General features: G+C 41.8%; 1 protein-coding gene across 7 annotated transcripts in view; it reads right to left on the bottom strand.

The window, feature by feature from the left end:
* LOC135217728 (uncharacterized) overlaps positions 1-24,786 on the bottom strand; it is a 297,946-nt gene that overhangs the window by 122,249 nt on the left and 150,911 nt on the right. For all 7 annotated transcript variants that reach the window (XM_064253727.1, XM_064253723.1, XM_064253722.1 and 4 more), the window contains exons 8-9: positions 20,884-21,302; positions 12,212-12,648 (exon numbers count right to left, since the gene is read on the bottom strand). In XM_064253727.1, the coding sequence (XP_064109797.1) occupies positions 12,212-12,648; positions 20,884-21,302 (856 nt within the window). The remainder of the gene's footprint in view (positions 1-12,211; positions 12,649-20,883; positions 21,303-24,786) is intronic.

Genomic DNA, 24,786 nt, shown 5'->3' with positions numbered 1-24,786 from the left:
AACAAACAGGCTTCAAGGAGAAACCAGGAAAGAATCCTACGTTCCCTTCAGTTTGCCTCAGTGACGGACGTCCTTTTGAAAGCAAGACTGAAAGATATAAATCGAGTTTGGCGCTCAAGAGCAAATGTCAAATCTCGAGACATGTTGTCAGTGATTCCACAAATCCTTCGCAACCAGCTTCGTCCATGGTCGAAGGTAAAGAATCTTTCCAAGACAGTCCCCCTTCAACATCCTCCTCCAGCGTTAACGATTCACACAGACACCTCCCTAACCAGTTGGGGAGGATACTCTCAATTCAAGCAAGTTCAGGGGACTTGGTCCGCTCAGTTTCGCCAGCTCCACATAAATGTGCTGGAGGCAATGGCAGTTTTTCTTACCCTAAAGAAGCTCCTTCCTCCAAAGAAGTCTCATCTATGGCTAGTTTTGGACAGTGCAGTAGTAGTTCACTGCATCAACAAGGGGAGGATCCAAATCCAAACACGTGAATCATGTCATGATAGCCATTTTCGCTCTAGCGAACAAGTACAAATGACACCTATCATCCACCCACTTGACAGGGGTAAGGAATGTTATAGCGGACGCCTTGTCCCGTTCAGTCCCTCTGGAATCAGAATGGTCTCTAGACGTCAAGTCGTTCCAGTGGATATGCCGGAGAGTACCAGGTCTCCAAGTAGATCTTTTCGCCTCACAAGCGAACCACAAGCTCCCTTGCTATGTGGCCCCCAACCTGGACCCTCTGGCTTATGCCACGGACGCCTTGTCGATAGATTGGAATACAGTGGAGAAAAGATCTAATCTTTCCTCCAGTGAATCTTCTCTTGAAAGTTCTGAGCAAACTGAGACTTTCAAAAGGTCAAGTAGCCCTGATTGCTCCAGATTGGCCAAGAGCAACTGGTACCCCCTGCTTCTAGAGTTGGGTCTCCGACCTCAACGGATTCCCAACCCCAAGCTATCGCAATCAGTACAAATGAGGACTGTGTTCGCTTCCTCAGGAATACTCCAGACCCTAACTTTATGGACTTCATGAAGTTTGCGGCTAAAAAAGATGCTAATATTGATCCCAAAAACATCCTCTTTCTAGAATCAGATAAGAGGGAATCAACTATAAGACAGTATGACTCTGCCGTCAAAAAGTTGGCATCTTTCTGAAAGGAAAAAACACAGACACTACAACCATGACAATTAACTTAGCCAATATTTTCTTTTTCTTTTTCAGATCTTTGTTTGAAAAAAGGCCTAGCAGGCTAGCTAGCACAATTACCACTAATAAATCAGTTTTGAAGAAAATCTTTCAGTTGGGGTTTTCAAATAGACTTAACAGAATCCTACTTTATGTCTATTCCCCAAAGCCTGTGCTAGACTTAGACCTTCTGAAAGGCCTACTCAGTTTCATTTGGTTTTTAAATGATGTCTCAAACTAGCCTCGGACACTGACAACTCGTCTTGACACACTTATAATGCTACTTAGAAAGACGTTATTCTTATTAAGCCTGGCCTCAGGGGCCAGAATTCAGAACTGTCGGCTCTATCCAGAGATACGGGTCATGTAGAAGTTTCTCCCTTCAAGGAGAAGTTTTGCTTTCCCCGGATCGCAGTTTCTTAGCTAAAAATGAGGATCCTTCTGGCAAGGTGGGCTCCTTGGAAAAGTCATTCCTTCCTTCCAAAGATCCCTCCTTTGTCCAGTATTGACCTTAAGAGCCTTTCTGTCTCGGACATCCTCTAGATCCTCAGGCCCTCGTTTATGAGGGAAAGAGGTGGCACCTTATCAGTTAAAGGAATCAGACAGCAGATCCTTTACTTCATTAAGCAAGCCAACCCTGAATCATTTCCAAAAGCACATGATATCAGGGCAGTAGCTACTTCGATTAATTATTTCCAGCATATGAATTTTGAGGATTCCTTAAGAAATATCTAGGACTGGAAATGGAAATCACCCGACAGTCTTCAAACGTCATTACCTGAAGTCCTTGGAATCATTAAAATTTTCAGCAGTAGCAGCGGGAAACATAGTTTCCCCTGACTCTGCACAGTAGTTGTAGTTAAAAAGATCCAGGTCTCCTTTCTACCTACCTTGTCCAACATGCCTCACCCTACTGCTATGCTCTACGTGGTCCTCTAGCCTTAGCCGCTAGGTTGATTTTGGTGGACTGCCCCTTATTTTTTCGCTAGGGGCATCCACATTCTGTACATATAAATGTGCTTCAGTGTTTCTACCCTTATTTTTATGCTAGGGTAGAATACAATGGCTTTTGTATATTTTGTAAATATTAAATTAGTTTTAGTGAATCTCCTTAAATACTTATTTTGTTACCATTGTACTAAACTGTGCTTTTCATTGATTAATTTAAGCTAGTTTTAAGTACCTTCATATTATAATCTTGTAACTTGACCTTGAATTCACTTATATTATAGTCTAAATTTATTTTATTTTATTGTTTCATTTAGACCCTCCATTGTAATCTTGGCTGTTTCTCTGGTACTATTTCACAGGCCGACACGAACTGAGCCCAGAAAAGGGATTTTGACGAAGGAAAAATCTATTTCTGGGTGATTGATTCGTGTCGCCCTGTGAAACCCACCCCTTTTTCTCTTACCCACCCTGCAGGCCAAGATGGACATCTTTATAAAAGGATGGCCACTAGAGGCGCTGCACTCCGCTTGGCGTCGGTATTAGTAGTAGTAGCGGGCGCATCACCATTTGGGATCGGCTCTCTCAGGTGGGGGATTTTGATGTGGGAAGTTCTAAATGGCAAGTGGTTCGTGGTAGTGGTCTCACTCGCCCGTTAACCATACGACACTTCTTTTATAGAGTGAGCGAGTCAGTTATACTGACATCTTCTTGATTTTATTTTTTCTCTGGTATTTATTAGGTTATTTACCTAGAAATAATGAACTTAAGGATTATTTCACAGGGCGACACGAACCAATCACCCAGAAATAGATTTTTCCTTCGTCAAAATCCCTTTTTTGGCTCCTTTTTTTGTCATTGCCTGGAGTTTAGTATGCAACCACCAGAAATGAAAAAAATATCATTATCATATATAAATATTGGAATACGTATATGACAGCGTGAAAAAAAAAATTCATATACACTGGTACCTCGAGATACGAAATTAATCCATTCCGAGTCGGCCTTCGTATCATGAGTTTTTCGTATCTTGAACTGCATTTTACATGTAAAATGCCTTATCTGTTCCAAGCCCTAAAAAACACCCCAGTAAATTATATTTCCAGGCCTAAAACACATGTTCTAGGGTTACGACGGAAGAAATATGACTCCAAAAAGGCAAAATACTGTACATACTTGAGTAATATTCAACTGCATGTAATGTTCAACACCATTTTTACTGCATATATTAGGACTTTAGTATATGTCCCTTAGCAATAAGCCTAGCCTATGTTAGCAGTTGCTACTGTAGCCTAGTCTATGATTCTGACATCTAAACCTAAGAAGCTAAAAGCTTAGAATATGCCAATAAAATGTATAAATAATCAGTATGTACTAATTTCAAATAATTATTAATTAATCATTAACTATAATACACAAACAAACAAAAAAAACCTTCCAATCATTTGTTTACATTCAGCTCTTACCCGTCTTACGAGTACCGAACGATCGTCAAGCAATCACTTTTCCTAGGACACAGTAAGCCATAAATTTTCATTAGTATCTCTCTTCAACTAATGAAACTACCAAACAGTATAATAACCATTCATTTCTATGTTTTCATAATGCATTGCATGAATAAATTTTTCAATTTACAGCATCCTTTTACCAATAGAATACATAGAGCACAAGGGGTAGATGCTGACCAGTAGGAAAGCAGGATCTTATGGGGTGACTAGCATCAGGAACCAATGGGAGAGTGGGAGGATGGTGGCGAGTTTACTCAGTTGGCGGGGCGCGAGTTTTAATATTGTTCTCGGTGGTCCGGGCGAATCTCGGGACTTTACAGCAACAACCTTTCGTAACTTGAACTATTTTCGTATGTAGAGCCAAAAAAAATCTTCGTATTTGCTTTCATATCTCGAGTTTTTTGTAAATTGCGCACATTTTCATATATAAAACTTTATGTAACGGCTAATTTAATATGGAGCAAACATTACGACAATCGGACAAAAAAACTTCTGATCTTTTTCGGAAGAGTTACCGCGCGGATGTAAGGAAAATTTTTTTTTTTCATAAATTCACCATAAAATCGAAATATTGTGCTAGAGACTTCCAATTTGTTGCAAAATAAAGGTAAATAATTGAATATTACTAGAATGTAAGAGTTTTAGCTTACAATTGCGTTTTTTTACCATTTCGTTCGAGTCAAAGTTGACCGAAGGTTCATATTTTGGCACTTATCATTATTTATATGAAAATATTTCAAAACTGATAAAAGCTACAACCATGGGTTGTTTTTAGATGTATTCTACATAAAAATGCGCACGTTTTCATATGTAAAACTTTATGTGACGGCTAATATAAAACTGTGCAAACATTATGACAATCAGACGAAAAAATTTAGATTTTTTCGGCAGTTACCACGCTGACGTAGGAAAAAGTTTTTTTCTAAAATTCACCATAAATCGAAATATTGTGCTAGACTTCCAATTTGTTGCAAAATGAAGGTAAATGATTGAGTATTACTAGAATGCAAGTGTTTTAGCTTACAATTGTGGTTTTTGACCATTTCGGTAGAGTCAAAGTTGACCGAAGGTTGAAATTTTGGCACTTATTGTTATTTATATGAAAATATTTCAAAACTGACAAAAGCTACAACCATGGGTTATTTTTTGTTGTATTCTACATGAAACTGCGCACATTTCCACATATAAAGCGCACTTTTCCATATATAAAACTTTATGTAACGGCTAATTTAAAATGGTGCAAATATTACGACAATCGGACGAAAAAATGTATGATTTTCCTGGAGAATTACCGCGCGGACGCAAGGAAAAAGTTTTTTTCATAAATTCACAATAAATCGAAATATTGTGCTAGAGACTTCCAATTTGTTGCAAAATGAAGGTAAATGATGGAATATTACTAGAATATAATAGTTTTAGCTTACAATTGCGTTTTTCTACCATTTCGGTAGGGTCAAAGTTGACCAAAGGTTGAAATTTTGGCACTTATCGTTATTTATATGTAAATATTTCGAAACTGATAAAAGCTACAACCATGAGTTGTTTTTTATTGTATTCTACATGAAATTTTGCACATTTTCATATATAATACTCTATGTAACGGCTAATATAAAATGGAGCAAAAATTATGTCAAAGTGACGAAATAATTTCTGAGATGTGTCGCTGATGCTTATTAGTGCGAGAAGAAAGAAATTCACGCTTGCGCGCCTGGGTAACGATTGTAAACAAAACAACAGCTTGATCTGTGAGCTCCCAGCATCCCCCAAGGTGCGTGATTCAAAAGTTTTTGCCTAGTAGGTCAATAACTATTTTTCCGCGAATTTAAAAAAAAAATGATATTGTTCAGATACAATAAAGTTTTGTACATACTTACCTGGCAGATATATACTTAGCTATAGACTCGGTCTTCGTCCCAACAGAATTTCAAAACTTCGCTGCACACCAGCGCAAGGTAGGTCCAGGTGATCCCCACCATTCCCACCGCTAGGGTGGCGGGATCCCGAACCGTTCCCGTTTTCTAAGACAGATTTTCTCTTCCACCTGTCTCCTGAGGGGAGGATGGGTGGGCCATTAATCGTATATATCTGCCAGGTAAGTATGTACAAACTTTATTGTATCTTAACAATATATTTTTCATATTTTTGTACATTGAAAACTTACCCAGCAGATAGTATACTTAGCTGATTGGCACCCTTGGTGGAGGGTAAGAGACAGCTAAACATAATGATAATACTTAAACTAAATACATTAAAAAACAGGGAAAAAACAACATATGTTCTTGGATATAATAATCCATGGTTCCTACCTGACTGGGCTGAAGACTTCAAAGACTACTGTCTATGAGTTCTGTCTGCCTCAAGAGTCCCCAGCGAGGTATGGACCTATGGCTTAAATAAAAAACTCTTTGGATCGTGTCAATGGTGGGTTAGCCCGCTTACGCGACAGAGCCTACTCTGGATCGTACCAATGGGGGCTGACCCACTTACATGGTAGAGCCGCCTTTACCTTTGTCATATCAATGGGGACTAGCCCTCTTACATGACAGAGTAAGGTTTCTATAACTAAACACAAGGAGCACTGAGCCAATCCCGATCACCTGACCATGTTAGTACTGTTATAACCTATGAATTGCAAGAGGGTCCCCTCTTGTCCCCCCTGACTAATCAACCAATAAAACAACCACAATAAAGAAAAATTTAACACTAAACTAAGTTAAGAAGGATTGAGCCTCAGCTCCTTCTCCCGAGCATTGATCCGCAGAAAACATGCGCTTCCAGAGCAAAGCACTTTTCGTAAGAAATTTTTAAACGTCTCTTAGATAATTGGAGGCGAACACAGAGTTAAACATCTCCAAAACGTTGACTTCTATCAGAGCCTGAAGAGACCAGGTTTTGTGAAAGGCCATTGACGTAGCTATGGCTCTCACTTCATGTGCTCTTACTCTAGAATCTTGAGGTGCTCTTCATCGCAAGTAAGGTGAGCTTCCTTTATTAAATCCTTTATGAAGAACGTTGGGGCATTCTTTGAAATAGATCTTTTAGATCTTTTACAGAGCACCAAAGACTTTCTTCTGTATCTCCTAATAACACTTTTTTTCCTCAGGTAGAACTTGAGTGCCCTGACTGGACACAAAGTCCTCTCTAGTTCTTTTCCTGTTAGTGAAGAAAGTCCTTTTACCTCAAAGCTTCTAGGCCATGGTTTTGAGGGATTTTAGTTTTTGCGCTAGAAAAAGTGGTTTAAAGGTGCAAACCGCTGAATCCTTCCTAAAACCAACTTTACCTTCCAATGGCTTGCAAACTCGCTAATTCTCTTAAGCTGTTGGCTAATGCGAATAGAAATAAGGACTTTCTAGTTAAGTCTCTAAATGAAGCTGTGTGAGAAGGTACGAATTTTTCTGACATTAGGAACTTAAGGACCACATCCAAGTTCCAGCTAGGTTTCTTGATTTTCTGGTCTTTCGTGGTTTCGAAAGACCATTATTAGGTCATGGAGATCTTTATTGTTCGTAAGATTCTAGACCTCTATGTCGAAAAGACTGAGGCAGCATACTCCTGTGACCTTTTACTGTAGATACTGCCAGGTTACAATTCTTTCTCAAATAGAGAAGAAAATCAGCAATTTCAGTTACAGAGGTACTGGAAGAGGATATTTTCTTACTCTTACACCATCTTCTAAACAACTCCCACTTCACTGATACCACCTTAGAGGTGGAAACTCTTCTGGCTCTTGCAATAGCCTTCGCAACTTCGCGCGAAAAACCCCTTGCTCTGACGAGTCCTTCGACAGTCTGAAGGCGGTCAGACGTAGAGCGGGGAGGTTCTTGTGAAATCTGTCGAAGTGGGGCTGTTTGAGAAGATCGTTCCTTAGTGGAAGCGATCTTGGAAAATCTACTATCCACTCCAGTACCTCTGTGAACCAGTCGAGAGCTGGCCAGAAGGGAGCTATTAGGGTAATTTTTGTTCCCTCTGAGCAAGCGAACTTCCTCAATACTTCCCCTACTATCTTGAAAGGAGGAAAGGCGTATGCGTCTAAACCTGCCCAATCTAGCAGAAAGCTGTCTATGGCTATCGCTTGCTGATCCGAGATCGGGGAGCAATAATTTTCCAGTCTGTAGTTCTTGTTGGTCGCGAACAGGTCTATATTGGGCCTTCCCCACAGATGCCAAAGTTGTTGGCAAACCTGAGGATTGAGTGTCCATTCCGTGGGTAGGACTTGGTCTTTCCTGCTCAACAGATCCGCCCAGACATTTCTCTCTCCCTGCACAAACCTTGTGAGAACAGAGATTTCCCTTTCCTGAGCCCAAATCAGCAGATCCTTTGCTGACTCGTACAGGGAGAAGGAATGTGTCCCCCCTTGTTTCTTTATATATGCCAGGGCTGTTGTATTGTCCGAGTGGATTTGAATCACCAGACCTGAGACCTGTTCCTCGAAATGAACTAGAGCCAGATGAATGGCTGTTAGTTCTTTCTTGTTTATGTGCCAGGACACTTGTTCTCCTTCCCAAGTGCCTGACACTTCTTTCGAACCTAAGGTTGCTCCCCACCCTGAATCTGAGGCGTCTGCAAATAACGCTAGGCGAGGGTTCTTTAAGTGAACGGAGATCCCCTTGCTTACTTTTGTGGATCTAACCACCAGAGGAGATTCTCCTTGATTCCCTTCGAGATTGGAAAGGTTTCTCCCATTTCTTGAGACTTCCAATCCCATCTCTCCTTCAGATAAAATTGAAAGGGTCTTAGGTGTAGTCTTCCTAAGGAAACTAACTGTTCCATCGAGGAGAGGGTCCCCAGTAAGCTCATCCATTCCCTCGCGGAACAATGATCTTTCCTTAAGAAGACTGCCACCTTTTCCAAGCAGCGTTCTCTTCTTTCCTGCAACGGAAACGCTAGAAAATCCTGAGAATCCATCTGAATCCCCAGATAGACAATGCTTTGCTGGGGAATCAGCATGGATTTCTCGAGATTGACTAAAAGTCCCAGGGACTTTGTCAAGTTCAGAGTAAAGTAAAGGTCCTCCAGACATTGTTTCTCCGACTGGGCTCTTATTAGCCAATCGTCTAGATATAATGAGATCCTGATGCCTTCCAGATGTAGCCAATAAGCTACGTTCTTCATGATGTCCGTGAAGACTTGAGGGGCAGTCGAAAGTCCGAAACACATCGCTCGGAACTGAAATACTCTCCCTTGAAACATAAATCTTAGATATTTCCGCGATGCCGGATGAATTGGCACATGGAAATATGCATCTTGAAGGTCCAGGGACACCATCCAGTCCCCTGGACGAAGAGCAGACAGAACAGAGGAAGAAGTCTCCATCGAAAATTTCTTTTTCATCACAAAGAAATTCAAAGCACTGACGTCTAGCACCGGTCTCCATCCTCCCGATGCTTTTGGTACCAGGAACAACCGATTGTAAAATCCTGGAGACTGGAGATCTTGTACCAGTTCTACTGCTTCTTTCGATATCATCTGTTCCACTGCCTGAAGAATAGCCAGCTTTCGGACAGGATCTGTGTATCTTGCACATAACTCCCTTGGAGTTGTCGTCAAGGGAGGATTTTCCCTGAAGGTGATCAAGTATCCTTTTTTCAGGATAGAGAGGGACCATGAATCCGCTCCCTTTCGCGCCCAGACTTTTGCAAAATGAAGTAGTCTGGCGCCTACTGTTGTCTGGAGGACTCTCTGTTCATCTAGATTTCCCGAAGGACCTTCTAGATGGCTACTCCTTCGTTCTGGTCTGCGACCTCTAAGAGGGGTTCTAGAAGAGGAGGTACCTCGAAAGGGCTGCACAAAAGAGGGTTTCTCTCTTTTTTCAATAGGAACAGTGGGTCTAAACTTCTTAGCAGAATGTGTGAGAAGATCCTGGGTTGCTTTCTCTGTTAAGGATTTTGCTACCTCCTTAACAGTCTCCTGTGGGAACAGATGTGAAGAGAGAGGAGCGAAAAGAAGAGGATCTTTGTAGAGGCGATACGGCTCTTGCTAGAAAAGAGCTAAAGACCGAACTCTTCTTTAACACTCCTGTTCCAAACAGAGAGGCAACTTCTACTGAGCCATCCATAACTGCTCTGTCCAAGCAAGCTAGAACACTTTGAAAGCTCTTCCATCGAGACGAAATCGGTGTCTTGGGCTCTCTTAGCTAATGCTCCCAAAGCCCAGTCCATAAAATTGAAGACTTCTAAAGTCTTGAAGAGGCCCTTAAGAAGATGATCCAATTCACACATGCCCCAAGTTGCCTTCGCAGAAAGCAAAGACTTCCTCCTGGATGCGTCTACCAAAGAAGCAAAATCGGCGTCTGCGGATGATGGGAGGCCTAATCCCATAGGCTCTTTGGTCTCATACCACCTCCCGGTTTTTTCCTGTTAACTTGGAAGGAGGACAGGAAAAAACTGTTTTACCAGCTTCCCTTCTTGAAGTTAGCCATTCCGAAAAAGTCTTTAAAGCCTTCTTCATGCATAGTGCAGGGCGCATCTTAACAAACGACGAAGACTTATGAGTTCTGGTACTGGACATAAGAGATCCTGGTGAAGGAGGATCCGCAGGGTGAAGGGAGTCTCCAAACTCCTTAAGAAGAAGCAGTGAGAGCCTCTTGTAGTCTGAGATTGCTACATCTAAGGGCTTCTACTCGTCAGACATTTCTTCCAGGCCAGGCCAACTGAAGGAGAACGTTTGGAAGTGATTTATAGGGCTCTTCCCGGGAGAAGTATTCCTTCTCTCTAGGAAGGAGTGCGCTGGGTCTTCGACAAATTCCTATTTGTCGTAGAAGGAGGAGAAAAATTCCTATACGAAGAATGAGGCTCCTGACAGTCAAAAACATTCTTGCGCCTACTAGGCTCTTGATGCCTATCCCTCTGAGATCCCAAAGACTCCTGGCGTTTGATAGGCTCTTGGCGCCCTGCTATCACCACTCTTACCTTCATTTAACGCTCGTAACTGAGCTTGCAGTTTCTTGATAGAAGCTTTAACATTTTCCCTTTCAGAGGAAGAATCCTTGGATTCCATACCGGGAGAAGCAGCTGAGGCTAAGGGAAAATCGTTAGTAACAGGAGAGTTATGAAAATCTTGTTCTAGAGAACCAGATCTACTAGAAGATCTAACCGAAGCTTTCCTTATTCTATCCCTCTCAAGTTTCCTAACATAAGAAGATAACTCCTTCCACTCAAGCTCTGTTAAATTCTCACACTCAATACAGGTGTTATTAAAAGAACATTCATTATCTCTACATTTAGAGCAAATACTATGAGGATCTACCGCCGACTTCGGCAGCCTAACCTTACAATCCTCCCTATTACAAACCCTAAACATAGGTGAAGCCTTAGCGTCAGACATCGTGAAAGAGCAGTCAAAATCAAAATCGAAAAACAGTCCACAATAAGCGTATGCCAAGCCAGAGAAAAAAACAGAATACGTCACCAAAAAACCAATCCAAATTCTCGGCAAACGAGTAGAAATCCAAAATGGAGGAGCAAACAACAGATAATGTTGTTTGCTCCAGCGACAGAGAAAATCTGTCTTAGAAAACGGGAATGGTTCCGGATCCTGCCACCCAGCGGCGGGAATGATGGATCACCTAACCTACCTGTCGCGTGTCCCGCGAGTTTTGAAATTCTGTCAGGACGACCAAGTCTATAGCTAAGTATATATCTGCTGGGTAAGTTTTCATGTACAAAAACTTTTTTCGTCGACAAACCATACGTCGGTTCGGCACCCGACAGACAATTTTTGTCGACATTTAATACGTCCAATCGGCGTTAAAGGGTTAAGTAGGTCAACCCCCCAATAAAACTGAACAAAATCTTTCGATTTATTACCAAATAAACAGTACACAAAGTCTACCGCTCTATTAATAAATAAATGCAGTGCACTTTGCTATGTCTTTGTTTATGTCGACGGCTGTTGTCTGCAAGGCTGATGCATGGGTGATTTGAAAACTACGCTCCGGCACCAATTCGCGTTAAATCAAAATTTCTGTGTTTTTTCAAACTTTTAAAAATAATTTCTAGCTCGCGTGCGTTAAATAAAAAACGCGTTAATTGAGAGGTGACTGTATTTCATACTTTCACTATTTTCATTCATTTTTTGGCTATTGTTGTAAACGTTGATTGTTGTAAGTTTTATCTGTCATAAGATGACGTCTATCTAGAGTATTGCACTACTGTTACTTCATTTGCCTACAGATGGTTGTTATCTAATACAGGCAGTCCCCGGTTATCAGCAGGGGTTGCGTTTCGATGACTTAATAAGTGAAAATCGCCGATAACCGAAAATAGGTGATTTTTATTGATTATGGCGCCGATGGCAGATTTTGGCACTGATAACCGGTTAATGGTGCCTCCGTTAGCTATGTATCACGTCCATACTCCAAGATCGCTGATAACTGGGGACTGCCTACAGTTAAACAAAAACACAACAAAAATTTTATCACCAACTGAAATAAACATATTGGTATGACAAATATGCAAAACAAACCACTCCTATATGCTAAGAAATTTATTACAAGCAATTTCATACAGACAATTAGCAAAAAGAGTACGGTATTTAAATTGAAGTCACCAAATAAGAAGAAATGCCCATTTCTTACCTCTGCCTCTGGTGATGATGACCTTTCTTCTTCATTTGGGCTAAAGTGGTCTGCTTTGGATAAAGTCAAGCGTTTTGATGTTTCACCATAAACTGCTCCCGTTTTAGTTACTGGATGAGAAGTAATGACACTCGAGTTGGAGGGCAGAGGTTTGGCTTGCGTAGCTGAACCACTTGTAATAGCTGGTTGTGCAGCAACCAAGAGGTGAGACTTCTGGTGCTGTGTCAGTCTAGTTGCACCTCCCATACCTGTAGAGACATAGGCTGATGTCTGTGAGGCACTTGAAAGCTGTGTTGTACTTGGTATAGAAAGTAAAGGGGTACTTGAGCTGAGAGACTGTGCAACAGAAGCCGGCTTTTCAGTGAAGCTTATCCTTTGACTATCTGTGATGGCAGGGCTCATAGCATTTACAATAACAGGTCCAGAAACTGGAATGCCTGAAAAAAAAAATCAAATAAACATCATAATATTGTATAATGTTAAGAATGAGTCCTAATTATACCTCTAACTTTAAGATACAGTGGACCCCCGTATTCGTGGGGGTTAGGTACCACAATCAACCGCTGATACAAAAAATCCAAGATATATTGGAACCACTCTAGAAACGCTTATATCTGTATTTTAATAGCAGAAACAACAACTACCCTTCTAAAAACCCTTAAAACCACTAATTTTTGTGACTTAATACTATTTTCATTAAAAAAATATATTTGCTCACAAAAATAACATGAAAATACAGTTATCAGCAAATCTTTTGGTGAAAAAGTCTGCAGATTACTAAATTTTCAGCCATTTCTTGAAAAAATGTGTTGCTGATAAATCCGCGCGAATAGCAGGGGTCTACTGTAAATTTAACCCTTAATGGACAGATACCCTCATATGAGTAACAATAACAGGTCTGGAGTGGTAGACAGATTACCTCCCACTTAGTATCAATATTATGTGCCATAGATTTGGGCAGGAAAAAGGTTCCTTTACTTCAATAACCCATAAATTTTCTAATTACAATTTTTAGACTGGCTTACCTCACAGATTCTAGGCATCTCATGAGTTAGCTGTATACTTGAATTCAAAGGGACATGTATTGCCTCTCTCTCTCTCCTGATGTCTTTTAATATGTTTGCTCATAAATATACCCCGGGGTTACTGTTAGTTTTAGTTTTTATCTTTTATGATAGTATGTCAGTTATAATTGTAATTTTACAAAGAAAAGTGCAAAAGAAACTTTTAAGAAACATGTAAAATTAAATAAGTTACCGCATCTTCGATTTCAGTAAATTTAATGTGAATATTTTACAAAAAAAATATGCTCAGAATTTGTTACTGATTTTAGTTCTTACCTGTTATGATATTTTCAAAAATGAAAAAATTAAATTAACTATTAAAAAAACATGTATAACTTAGTAAAATTTATGATTGTCTTGTAGTAAAAGAGGCCCCACAAGGGTTTGTAAATACATATAGTCATTTCAAACTTCTTGTGAAAGGTAGAGAGAATTTTTTACAATTTTTCCTTACAACGTGCATGTCTCCCCCTTTCCATTTTTTTTCTTTTTTTTTTTAATAGGCGGACCTCAAAGTCTAGCCAGTCTGCCATGCTGCATATTAATTTTTTATCCCAGCTCTTAAGGGTTAATATCAAATTTTTTAAAGTAAATTATATTTTTCTTAACTATACAAACCTGAGGTCCTTTACACTAGGAATTACTTTCAGCGTAAGCTGGAAATCGGTCGTAGAAGATTAACAAGGTAGTTAGGCAGTAACCATTGTCCGGTAGTCAGGAATCCTGCCCAACTGGACATAAACATTCCACTTTGCTTTAGGCCCAGGAAAAGATTGAGGGGTGGCATGAGATAAGTATAAATGTAAAGGACCTCAGGTTTGTATAGTTAGAAAAAATACAATTTACTACTTAAAAAATTGTGATTTGTTCCTACACGTTATACAAATCCTCGGTCCTTTACATTAGGAAGACTCACTGATGGGAGGGAAGAATCTGATATAGTTAAGTGAACAGACTGGTGTTCGTCCAACCACGATTCCCATCCTGGTCACAAGAGGGAGGAAGGGAACCTGGCCTCTGTCCAATTGGTCAGAGTATAGGAACTGCGTGACCAATAGCCAGACCTCTGGACCAATTCATAAGAGAGTCATGGTTTAACAAACACAGCGGTTTCTCTTGGTATTTATTATCCAAACCTCAAGGTACAAGATACAGTTCAGTACTGAATACTGAGAAATAGTATATACAGGAAGTAAACAATGATTATGATAGTTAACAGCAAAAGCAGTTAAGAACTATTACAGCAATAATTAGCATAACAGTTATATGAATATTACTTCGGAGAATAACAATCGTTGGACAGTTAAGTATACAAACTATCTCACTCCCCTTCTTATTTATGAGACAATATATGAATAAATCGGGAATGCCAATAAAATAAATTTACTAAATAATACAAGAATAAAATAACATAAAATAAATAATTGCCATTTAACATGTTACATTTATCAAGACGAGCATTATCATTACTATAAGCAATTCTGATCGTCTTCTAACTCATTTTCGCTGTTAGAACATTCATCCCAGAATTCCTCCTCTTCCGATTCATAGGATCTTTTACTGGGATCCACCTGCAAACGACTTGGAGGATGGCGCTCCCGAGTAGACCGACGTATTCCTTCTGAATTACTTCCAATCCCTGACTCTATTCTGATGACTTCTTCATCTGAATGATCAGCCAATGCGGTTTCCCATGAATATTTGCTTACAGGGGCCTGCTCCAGTTCGTCAAAATGTCTTATTTTTACTTCGTCTGTTATAGTCTCTGCTGGGGTTAATTTATACGTCCAGCCACCACGAAGTATTTCTATAACTCTATATTTCTTCGAAAGATATGGTGCAAGTTTACCACCTCCACAACGGCGTCTCTCAGCTGTCGATAACTTCAATCGAACCAAATCTCCAACTTTGAAAGCTTTGCCGTAAGACTTCCGCTGGTTATTCCTAATCTGTTGTGCAATTGCAGTCTTGTTCCGTGCAACCTTAATAGTTTTCTCAATTTTCTCTACTTTCTCTCTCACAAATCTTTCTGCGATTGCTGCATTATCCAAAGAGCCCGGTTGATAATCCTCATCTTTGCAAGTTTCCTTTTTTAGAATCTCCTCTGGACGTCGAGCTGGAGTCCCATAGACGAGCTCATATGGAGTAAATGTAGTCGTAGTATTTACAGCTGTATTATGAGAGAACTGTACCCTGGGTATCATTTCAGGCCAAAGATCCATATTATTGTGGCACATGCAACGAACGTTGTCTAATAATTGATTTTGACGTTCTACCTGGGCCTGACTTCTTGGATGGTAAGGAGAACCCAAATCCTGCTTAATTCCAAACAGGTTACACACTGCCTTGAAGATATCAGCCGTAAAATGTGATCCTCTATCCGACGTTATGACACGGGGCACCCCAAACATGCAAATCCATCTTTCAACTAGAGTATCCACTGCTGTTTTTGCTGAACAATCTTCAAGAGGTACCAAAACAACATAGCGAGTCAAAATGTCTTGCATTTGAAGGATATAACGATATGGATGTGATGATGAAATGGGCGGACCCATGAAATCAACTTGCACCTGTTCATTCATATATTCCGGGAGCTCGCGGTTCTGAAAAGGGGCCTTCCCTGGACGCTTCGATCTTTTGTTACTCCCACATGCTTCACATTTACTGACATGTGCATGGACATCTGCCTTCATGCGAGGCCACCAGAAACTCTTCCGAGCTCTTTCCCATGTCGATCACGGACCCATGTGACCACTCATTGGACTGTCATGAAATCATTTGAAGTGCATAGAGTCTCATATCTTTTAGGTATACAGGTAGCCACTCTTCTTTCACGCCATAGGGATGTTCTTGTGAGCGTCTTCCTTTATAATTTATATAACACAGAATTCCATTGTTAGTAATACCTAAACGGTTACCATATTTGGCAAGCTCACTCTCCTCTGACACACATCCCGGTGGACTCGTATTTTTCATAAAGTTCACTACTTCCCTGATCCCTTCATCGCAATGCTGTTTTTCTAACACTTCATTTGGATCCACAAATGCTGTGGCCCACTGCTGAGAAGATTCTACTGCTATACTCGCAATATGCGATACCAGATTTCCATCAGCACCAACTCTTGACAGATAATCAGCCATGGACATCACAGCACTGCGACCACTTTTATGAATTGGATTTATGTCAAACTGCTGAATTGTTTCAATCCATCTCCCTCGACGTCCTCTCTCTTCTCTAATATCCAGGGTGTTTAGCCATCTTAATGCCTGATGGTCCGTTATCAAATCAAACGGTGCAGAGGAGAGGTACATCCGGAACCTCTTTATTGCCAGGATAACCGCCAGTAATTCCTTTTCCGTCGTTGAATACCTCTGCTCGGATTTGGAGAATGTATGGTGGTAAAAGGCAATTGGTAACAGTTCCTTGGATGCTGACTTGTTGGCTAACATTGCTCCTGCTCCAACATCACTTGCATCAGTAATTAAAACGAACTGTTTGCTATAGTCAGGAAGATGGAGCGCCACAGCATTTGCTACTTGGTTTTTAAGCCTCTCAAAAGCCTCAACCATCTCGACCGACCAATGCAATTTCTGGTGTGGGTTTTTTTCCAAAGCCTCATACAGGGGCTTAGCAGTCTGTGACATCCCTGGAATCCATTTTTGCACATAAGAAAATGCCCCAATGGCCTGACGCAACTGCCTGACAGTCAAAGGCCTAGGAAGATCCCTCAGTTGATGAACTCTTTGCTCACTAATGCGAAGCATGCCATCACCAACCACGGAACCCAGATACTCCACTTCACGCACCCCAAATTTACACTTATTCGGGGCTAGCGCAAGACCAGCATCACGAATCCTGGTCAACACATTTCTGAGCCTTGCTATGTGTTCTTTCCATGTTGAACCCCAGACCAGTATGTCGTCGAGATAACACAATGCATCCGTATAGTTGCAATCACTGAGTATTGTAGCCATCATCCGTTGAAACGTATAACCTGCCCCTTTCAGACCAAAAGGAGTTCTACCATGCCATTCAAACTGGCCCCATGGGACTACAAAGGCCGAGACCTCACAACTCCTCCTTCCGAAGAGGCATCTGATGGTATCCAGACTTTGCATCAAGCACTGAAAAGTATTTTGCCTGACCAAGTCTATCAAGAAGATCCTCGACCACAGGAATTGGATGCAATGTTGCTGGCTGGGACACGCTATTTACTCCCCTATAATCAATAGCCAACCGAAGGCTTCCATCAGCTCGACGAGCGCAAACAATAGGAGCTGCCCAAGGGCTACATGATTTCTTTATTACACACATATCCTGAAGTTTGCTAGCTCTCCTTCTTGACTTCTGCCTCCAAAGCAAGTGACAACCGCCGCGGTCTATTTGCTATTGGTGCTGAATCTGGGTTAACTCTGATTGTGTGCTCCACCCCTACCTGTACCAGCGGCAGTGGGCCTCCATTATAGAAAACATTCTTGAACTCATGAAGTACCTTGTCCATTTCCTCTTTCTGCTCAAAAGTAAGCGACTCTCCAACGATGAAATTTCCTCTTTTCCCCTCAATTGAACTTAAAAGGCTATGGTTGCCATCGTATCCTACCACACTGGGCTCTAGTTCCCCAATCTCCTCTCCACTCTGCACAGTTTCATGTTTATCCGATACATTTGCAACTCTCACATACATTTTCTTCTTGATTGAACCTTGGATGCAGCAATGAGGAGGGGCAACCGGAGAACCCTCAGGGCGTCGGGGACACAACAGATACTGCTCATCTGGAACCATCCCATCAGCTGAGCAGCATATAAATAATTCTGTCCTAGGAGGTATCACAACTGCATTCTCAGCTCTAACAATGAGCTTCACCACTCCATCAGAGCATGATTTGTGTGATTGTGTCCTTTCCCCAGTATTCAATGGCAATGATAAATTTATTGAATTCACTCGCAACCTCCCTTTTGTCAAATCTAGAGTGACTGTGCCAAGTTTTATCCACAAGTCCATCCCAAGTATCACTCTAGTAACAAGTTTAGATACCACAATGAACCTATGTTGTCTCACTATGGTTTTGCCTAGCTTTACATCCATCAGAATTTCTCCCTGAATTTGAAGTTCTTCACTGCTCGCTCCGCAAGCTGTAATATTACTCGAGCTGACAAGAGATTTCTGAGCATCATTCAAGATATCCTCAGAAACTAAAGAATAATCACTTCCGGTGTCCACCAAAGCATTATACTTAGTTTTCATCATCTCCACAGTAATGTAATTTGTAATATTTTTCAATACCTGAGTTGCTGCTCGGCTGGAGAGCACATGCCGATATCTCATTTGACCGTTCACCTTTGGCTGCACCAAAGCCACAGTGCGTTGGAAAGCGGAAGTAGAATTCATTTGTACAGACTGCTCCAAGCTCCCGTGTGGAGCAGTCCTCACTGAAAATTTCTTCTTTGAACCTGGGGAGGGTACCAAGCAGGATTTTCATCTCTCCTTCGTGCACATGCTTTCCATCCACCCACATGTGTCATTTTACAAGCATAGCCTCTTATGAATAGCAAACAAGAACCTTATAGTTGCAAGCATAAAGACAAATATACAAGTATTGGGTTTGTCTCATGCCAAGGTCATCTTCCCCCTTGTTAGGGAAGGGACAGATACATGCTTCTATACCCTAATGAAAGAGTAGAGATTGTAGCTGGCAAGGACAAAGCTACATCTGCCTACCCAACACTGCCCGACTGTGTATTCTTCTTCCTTGGAGAGTGTATCTTCAGTTTAGACATCGCTGAAAACGGCAACCAGGAACTGTTTTGAAGGAAACTTGCACCAGGACCTGTTCTTGAAAGGAAACTTGCAGAGAATTGAAGTCCAAGTATGCTAGGAATGGAATGGAATATGAAATTTAGACTTGAAGCCAAGCACTGGAATCTGAGGGAGTATTCAGTCCAAGTATGCTAAGAACTCGTTCTAGCACTAAGATATGCTTGGCCGTGCCCTGAAGAACAACATAAGGAAAGGAATGAAGATGATCTTTGCGGGAGCAGCACTGATGGCAGACACAGTTGGGGAGGTACACCTGGGGAAGACACGGCCATGGCCTACAGCAAAAGACAAAGGAGAATGCTCAATTCCTGCAAATACAACGTCGAACACAGGGGGACGGGAGTGGGGGTGAAGTAGCTCTTGAAGCTACAACACACTGCAACAAAGCACACACCCAAACCAACATCTCTTGCGAGGAAAGAAAGTAGAAAGGAGAGATTGCGATACAGCATACGACAACCAAGAAAGCAAAGGAAGCGATGAAACTTCATGAAGGAGAGCTTCTTGGGACTCATCCTTCAGAACAAGAATGAGAGGGGGGGGGGGGGGGGAAGGAGTGTAGAAACACTAGACTCCCCCTCCTCCCACCCCCGAGATGAAGCGAGAACCGCAGATAGTAGAGCTACTGGTCTTGGAGAAAACTTGCTGAAATTGGAAGCTGTCTAAAGGTCCTGCAACATCAATCTCGCTGAAATTGGAAACTGTCTAAATGTCCTGCAACATCAATCTCCCCTTCTTCCTCATGTCAAGGGAGAGGGGATTCCATGCTGGAAGGCAAGCACAGCTCTTGTACGATGGGTTACAAAACCACCACACTGTAACAAGAGAACCCTCCTCTGTCTCAAGCTTCTCAGGCTTTACATCACATCATCTGAAAGACAAACATTACAACATTCCAAGTAATTGTGTAGTCAAAAGAAAAACTCTGCTTGTTTCAGAGAGAAAACATGTCAGAAAAAACAGAAAAAAGATGTAGAACAAGATGTTCAATAAAGAGAGGTTGAGAAAGCATCTAAAAATGACAAAATTTAAAATCAATTTGTATTTTTCACAACTAAAAAACCTGAGGTCTTCACATTAAGAAGCTAGAAAACTGATAAAATTAATAAAAAAAAAAAAATGTGAACCAAAAGAACTATTGGCATCTGTGCTTGGTCACGAGCTATGCCTAGATTTCTGTGTTTCAGTGTATGGGATTGCTGTAGTGGGATATCATGGATCTTTTTACCTCTTCAACAAAGCTTTCTTCAGGATCTTGCAAGAGGCAGACCCTCTTTCCTTGGATGTGTAATAGAAAAAAGATATAACAGGATAAAAGCACACACACCAAGGCTAAGACAAGAGTTACGTTTATGTTAATCAAAATGCATAACCAAGTTAGAGACGAAATCAAAGGAAAAGGCTCATATGCAGCACAACTGTGTAGGAACAACTGCATAGCAAGAAAGAACAAAAATAACAAAACATAACTGAGAACTTGTAAGGTTGCATTATATTTTGAAAGATCAAAATATCTAAATATCTCAAAACAACAATTATAAGCAAAAACAAACTAAAAGAATATTTACGAATCAAGTCGAACGGCAGGCAGCAGAGGAGACATGTCTGTCTCAGACTACAGCCAAAAGAAAAGTGCCATGACTACTCCCACACTGTTAGTAGCCCACTACCAATATCCACCTTTTTTCTAGTTAAATGGCTGGCTTCAGCTTGTACTGAAAGTAAATCCCCCTTTATAAAGACCAAGGGTTTGTATACATGTAGGAACAAAAATTAAATAAAATCTTACCTCCCTGTGATGAAACAAATAACACCCCGGAGTTTGGAGTCTGGAATTGAGGAGGTAGGTGTATTTGTGGCGTATTCGGAGACTGGAATGCTGGAGATATTTGTACTAAGATTGGGGATGTAGTTGAAGAGACTGATGTTTTTATATCATGGGAAAACAATGCAGGCGAAGGAAGCACTGTAGAGTTACTTAGTTTTGGGTGAATTTGTTTCTGAGGAGACCTTACAGTATCATAAGACTTGTTGTGAATGGCACCATCTGATGATACAACCACATTTGGGCATGGCTGAACTGTCTTTTGTTTAAACATCACTGGCTGACTAGGTGCAGTTACTGGTCCTACAGATTGTGCTGGAGGTAATGACATAACATCCAACATAGGTACTGGTTTGATTTTCCTGGGTCTACCCCTTTTAGGCCTGTAAAATTAGAGAAAACACGAAGTTAACACTATCCATGTCATTCAAGTTGCTAAACCTGATATAGATATAATTTTCCTGTCACTGAATTACACTGACACTATTAAAAGTGTTTTGGAGATTATAAAAGTAATTGCATATACAAAAAAGGTATAAATGATCTCATGATAAAGACTTGTAACAAGGTTAAGGGTAGGTTCACACAGGGTGTTTTTTAACCGTGCGGTGAGATACACCCTGTCGACTGTTTAATGTTAGGTTATGGTATCGTTCATATGTAACCGTGGCGTATTGCGGCGGTTTCCAATATGCCGCAGTAGTGAGATTCCCCTCGCCAATGCACAGTTGCCAAGCACGTCGAGATTCATACAAGTGAATGACATCATTCACACACAGCAGTGGACTGCACTTTTTCAGGACAGCAGGCGCCATTGTTGGCTGTGTGTCAGCCAATGAGAAAAGAGACACACCCAACAATAAAATAAAAATCCCACACCTGGACATGATTAAGACGGTGACCAATCTTGCAAAATCTAACACTTTTGCCTTTACCTACCCAAATACCCTAGCCAAATCCCTGATTAACGTTCAACAAAAAAATCCCCCCAGAGAGCAGGAGTATACAAAATCCCATGCCTGGACTGTGACTAATATTACATTGGTTTTACAAGAAAATAACTTCCAAAGAGATTAATACAACATAAACAGTCAGTTAGGTATGGACAATAGAGCTCAGCTATTTTTAACCATATAAATAACCAAAACTACAGAATAGAGTGGAATTTATCACATATAATTTATAGCAGCAAATGTTGGTACAAAGACCAGATGATAGAGTCAGCATTGATTAAACAAAGAAGTAATGGGCATCTCAAAGGGTGCCTGGGATTCATAACTCAGGTTTGTAAGTTATGAAAAATACAAAATGGTTAAAAATTTGTCATTTGTTCATATACGATTCGGTCTTAACATTAGGATAGAATTACTTTTGGTAGGAGGTAAGTACCATTAACCAACTGGGAGTTTGCCACCTTTGATCAGTTTTCTGAATAGCAGAATTCTAAGAAACAACTGACCAGTATTTCAGAATCTAAGACATATATGAATATCATAGTCAGACTTCTGGGTTCTACACAATGTCATAGTTCATTGCGTCCGAGGAAGATAAGATCTGTTCTCCTAACAAACCAATTCATCCACTCATGTAAGTTTGCTATCATTCCTCTCCCCTTGCTAAAGAGAGGAATGTCCTGCTACTGATAGGTATCTTACTGATACTAACCATAACAGTATGGCTACTTCACTCACCTGTACCTTGTCCGTTCCAGCTTATGATGGTACTCTCTTCTTACTGCCCGAAGTAAAGAAGGAGAAAGAAATTTGAAAAGGAAAGAGGGCAGTTATTTCTTCCATTTCACATTCATACCATCATCTTAGACAAGATACCAACTGATCCGCCAGGGGTGCTGGATGAGTTACACCATTTGTTGAGCAGCCACCAAAGGACCCAAGGAAATTGTGTCCAAGGACCTCTGGGCAACCTTATTTATATACAGGAAATTGAAAGTGGTTTGTCATAACAATGAACCCACTCTCAAATTTCAATGAACAGACAGACACCTTCTTAACCCTTAAACGCCTATTAGACGTATTTTACGTCGAGATAAATTGTCTTTTGGGTGCCGACCGGACGTAATTTACGTCAAAATAGAAATTTTTTTTTTTTAAATTCGCGGAAAAATACTTATAGGCCTACCAGCCGAAAACTTTTGAATCACGCGCCTTGGGGGATGCTGGGAGTTACGGATCAAGGTGTTCTTTTGTTTAAAATCGTTACGCAGGCGCGTTTGCGCGCGAATTTCTTTCTTATCGCACTATAAAGTATCAGTGACACATCTCGGAAATTATTTCGTCACTTTGACATAATTTCTGGGCTCAGCTCGTGTCGGCCTATGAAATATCCTTAAGATCATTATTTCTAGGTAAAATTAATCTAAAATTACCAGAGAAAAACAAAATTAAGAAAATGTCAGTAAAACTGACTCGCTCACTCTATAAAAGAAGTGTCGGTATGTGAATATAGGCGAGTGGGATCACTACCACGAGTCATTCATCATTTAGACCTTCCAACATAAAATCCCCACCAGAGAGAGCTGATACTAAAGGGTGATGCGGCCGCTACTACTACTACTACCGACGCCACGGACAGCAGCGCCCCTAGCGTACATCCTTAATCATTAGCTTCGCAGCGCTAGAGTGCTTTTTCCTCTCGTGTTGTTTTTTCTTGGATTTATCTCGTCAATTACGATGGAACGTGCTGCAATTGCATCGGCTACGTTAAGTGCCTCATAAGTAGTATTTTACAGTTTTTTAGTCTTCCAGGGACCAGTATTTTCCTTCTTATAGGTCATATACGGTCTCCCGGTTGACTCGTGGCGGCTGTGTGCCGCCTCGTGTTAAGATTTCCCGGTCTCCCATACTGGGACATCTTATACTTATGGGGCTTATTATATACGTTCATCGTTTATTACATCGTTTTTATAGCTAGGACACAGCCCTTTACCATTTTCTCTTAGTTTGGTATTTAGGGCTATACTGTGTTTCTGGTCCAGCATCCCAGCTCTTGCTCTTCATCGGCTACCGCTGGCTCCGAGTAGTCAACTGTTCTTCGGAACAGCTTGCCTCCTCCTGGGCTTCTTTCTCTTTTACTAAAAGTGTCTTTTCCTCCTTTACGATGTATTATCAGTGTTATTTAGGGTGTTAGGCTAGCCTAGGTGCTTGTGCCATGTGTTGGTACAGTCTGGTTCATGTGGCCCCTCTATGGTTGTGTTGCTATCGCGGCTTAGGCCACCTGCGATCACGTGTCCCTTAGCACCTTACCCTTCCCCTTCCCTCCCTACCAGGTATAGGGAGGGGTCTGGTGGATCTCCTTGGTTGCCATGACAACCACAGTAGCCTATCCTCTCCCTCTGAGGAGGCCTGGAGCTCCCCTTCCCAGCTGGGGTTTATCGGTAGGGTTACCACTTGTCTCGGGGGGGGGGGGGGTACCGGGGTACGGGGGGGGGGGGGGGGGGGGGGGGAGGGTGGGGGGGGGGGGGGGGGGGGGGGGGGGGGGGGCGGGGTAGGGGGGGGGGGGGGGGGGGGGCTGTTGTGGGGGGACGGGGGGGGGGGGGGGGGGGGGGGAGCCGGGGGGAGAGGGAGGGGGGGGGGGGGGGGAGGGGAGATGAGAGGGGGGTGATGGGAGGGGAAAGGGGGGGGAAGGGGAGGGGGGAGGGGGGGGGGGAGGAGGGGGGAGGGGGCTGAGGGGGGGGGGGGGCGGGGGGGGGGGGGGGGGGGGGGGTGGGGGGGGGGGGGGAGGGGGGGGGGGGGGGGCGAGAGAGAGAGAGAGGAGAGAGAGGAAGAATGAGAGAGAGGAGAGAGAGAGAGAGAGAGAGAGGCCACCTCCCCCCCCCTCTCTCTCTCCCGCCGTATTACGCCAGGGGAC

The sequence above is a fragment of the Macrobrachium nipponense genome, chromosome 7 (genome assembly GCF_015104395.2).
Source record: "Macrobrachium nipponense isolate FS-2020 chromosome 7, ASM1510439v2, whole genome shotgun sequence".
NCBI lineage: Eukaryota > Metazoa > Arthropoda > Malacostraca > Decapoda > Palaemonidae > Macrobrachium > Macrobrachium nipponense.
The sequence above is the reverse complement of the archived record's forward strand: the minus strand, read 5'-3'. Positions and strand labels throughout refer to the sequence as shown.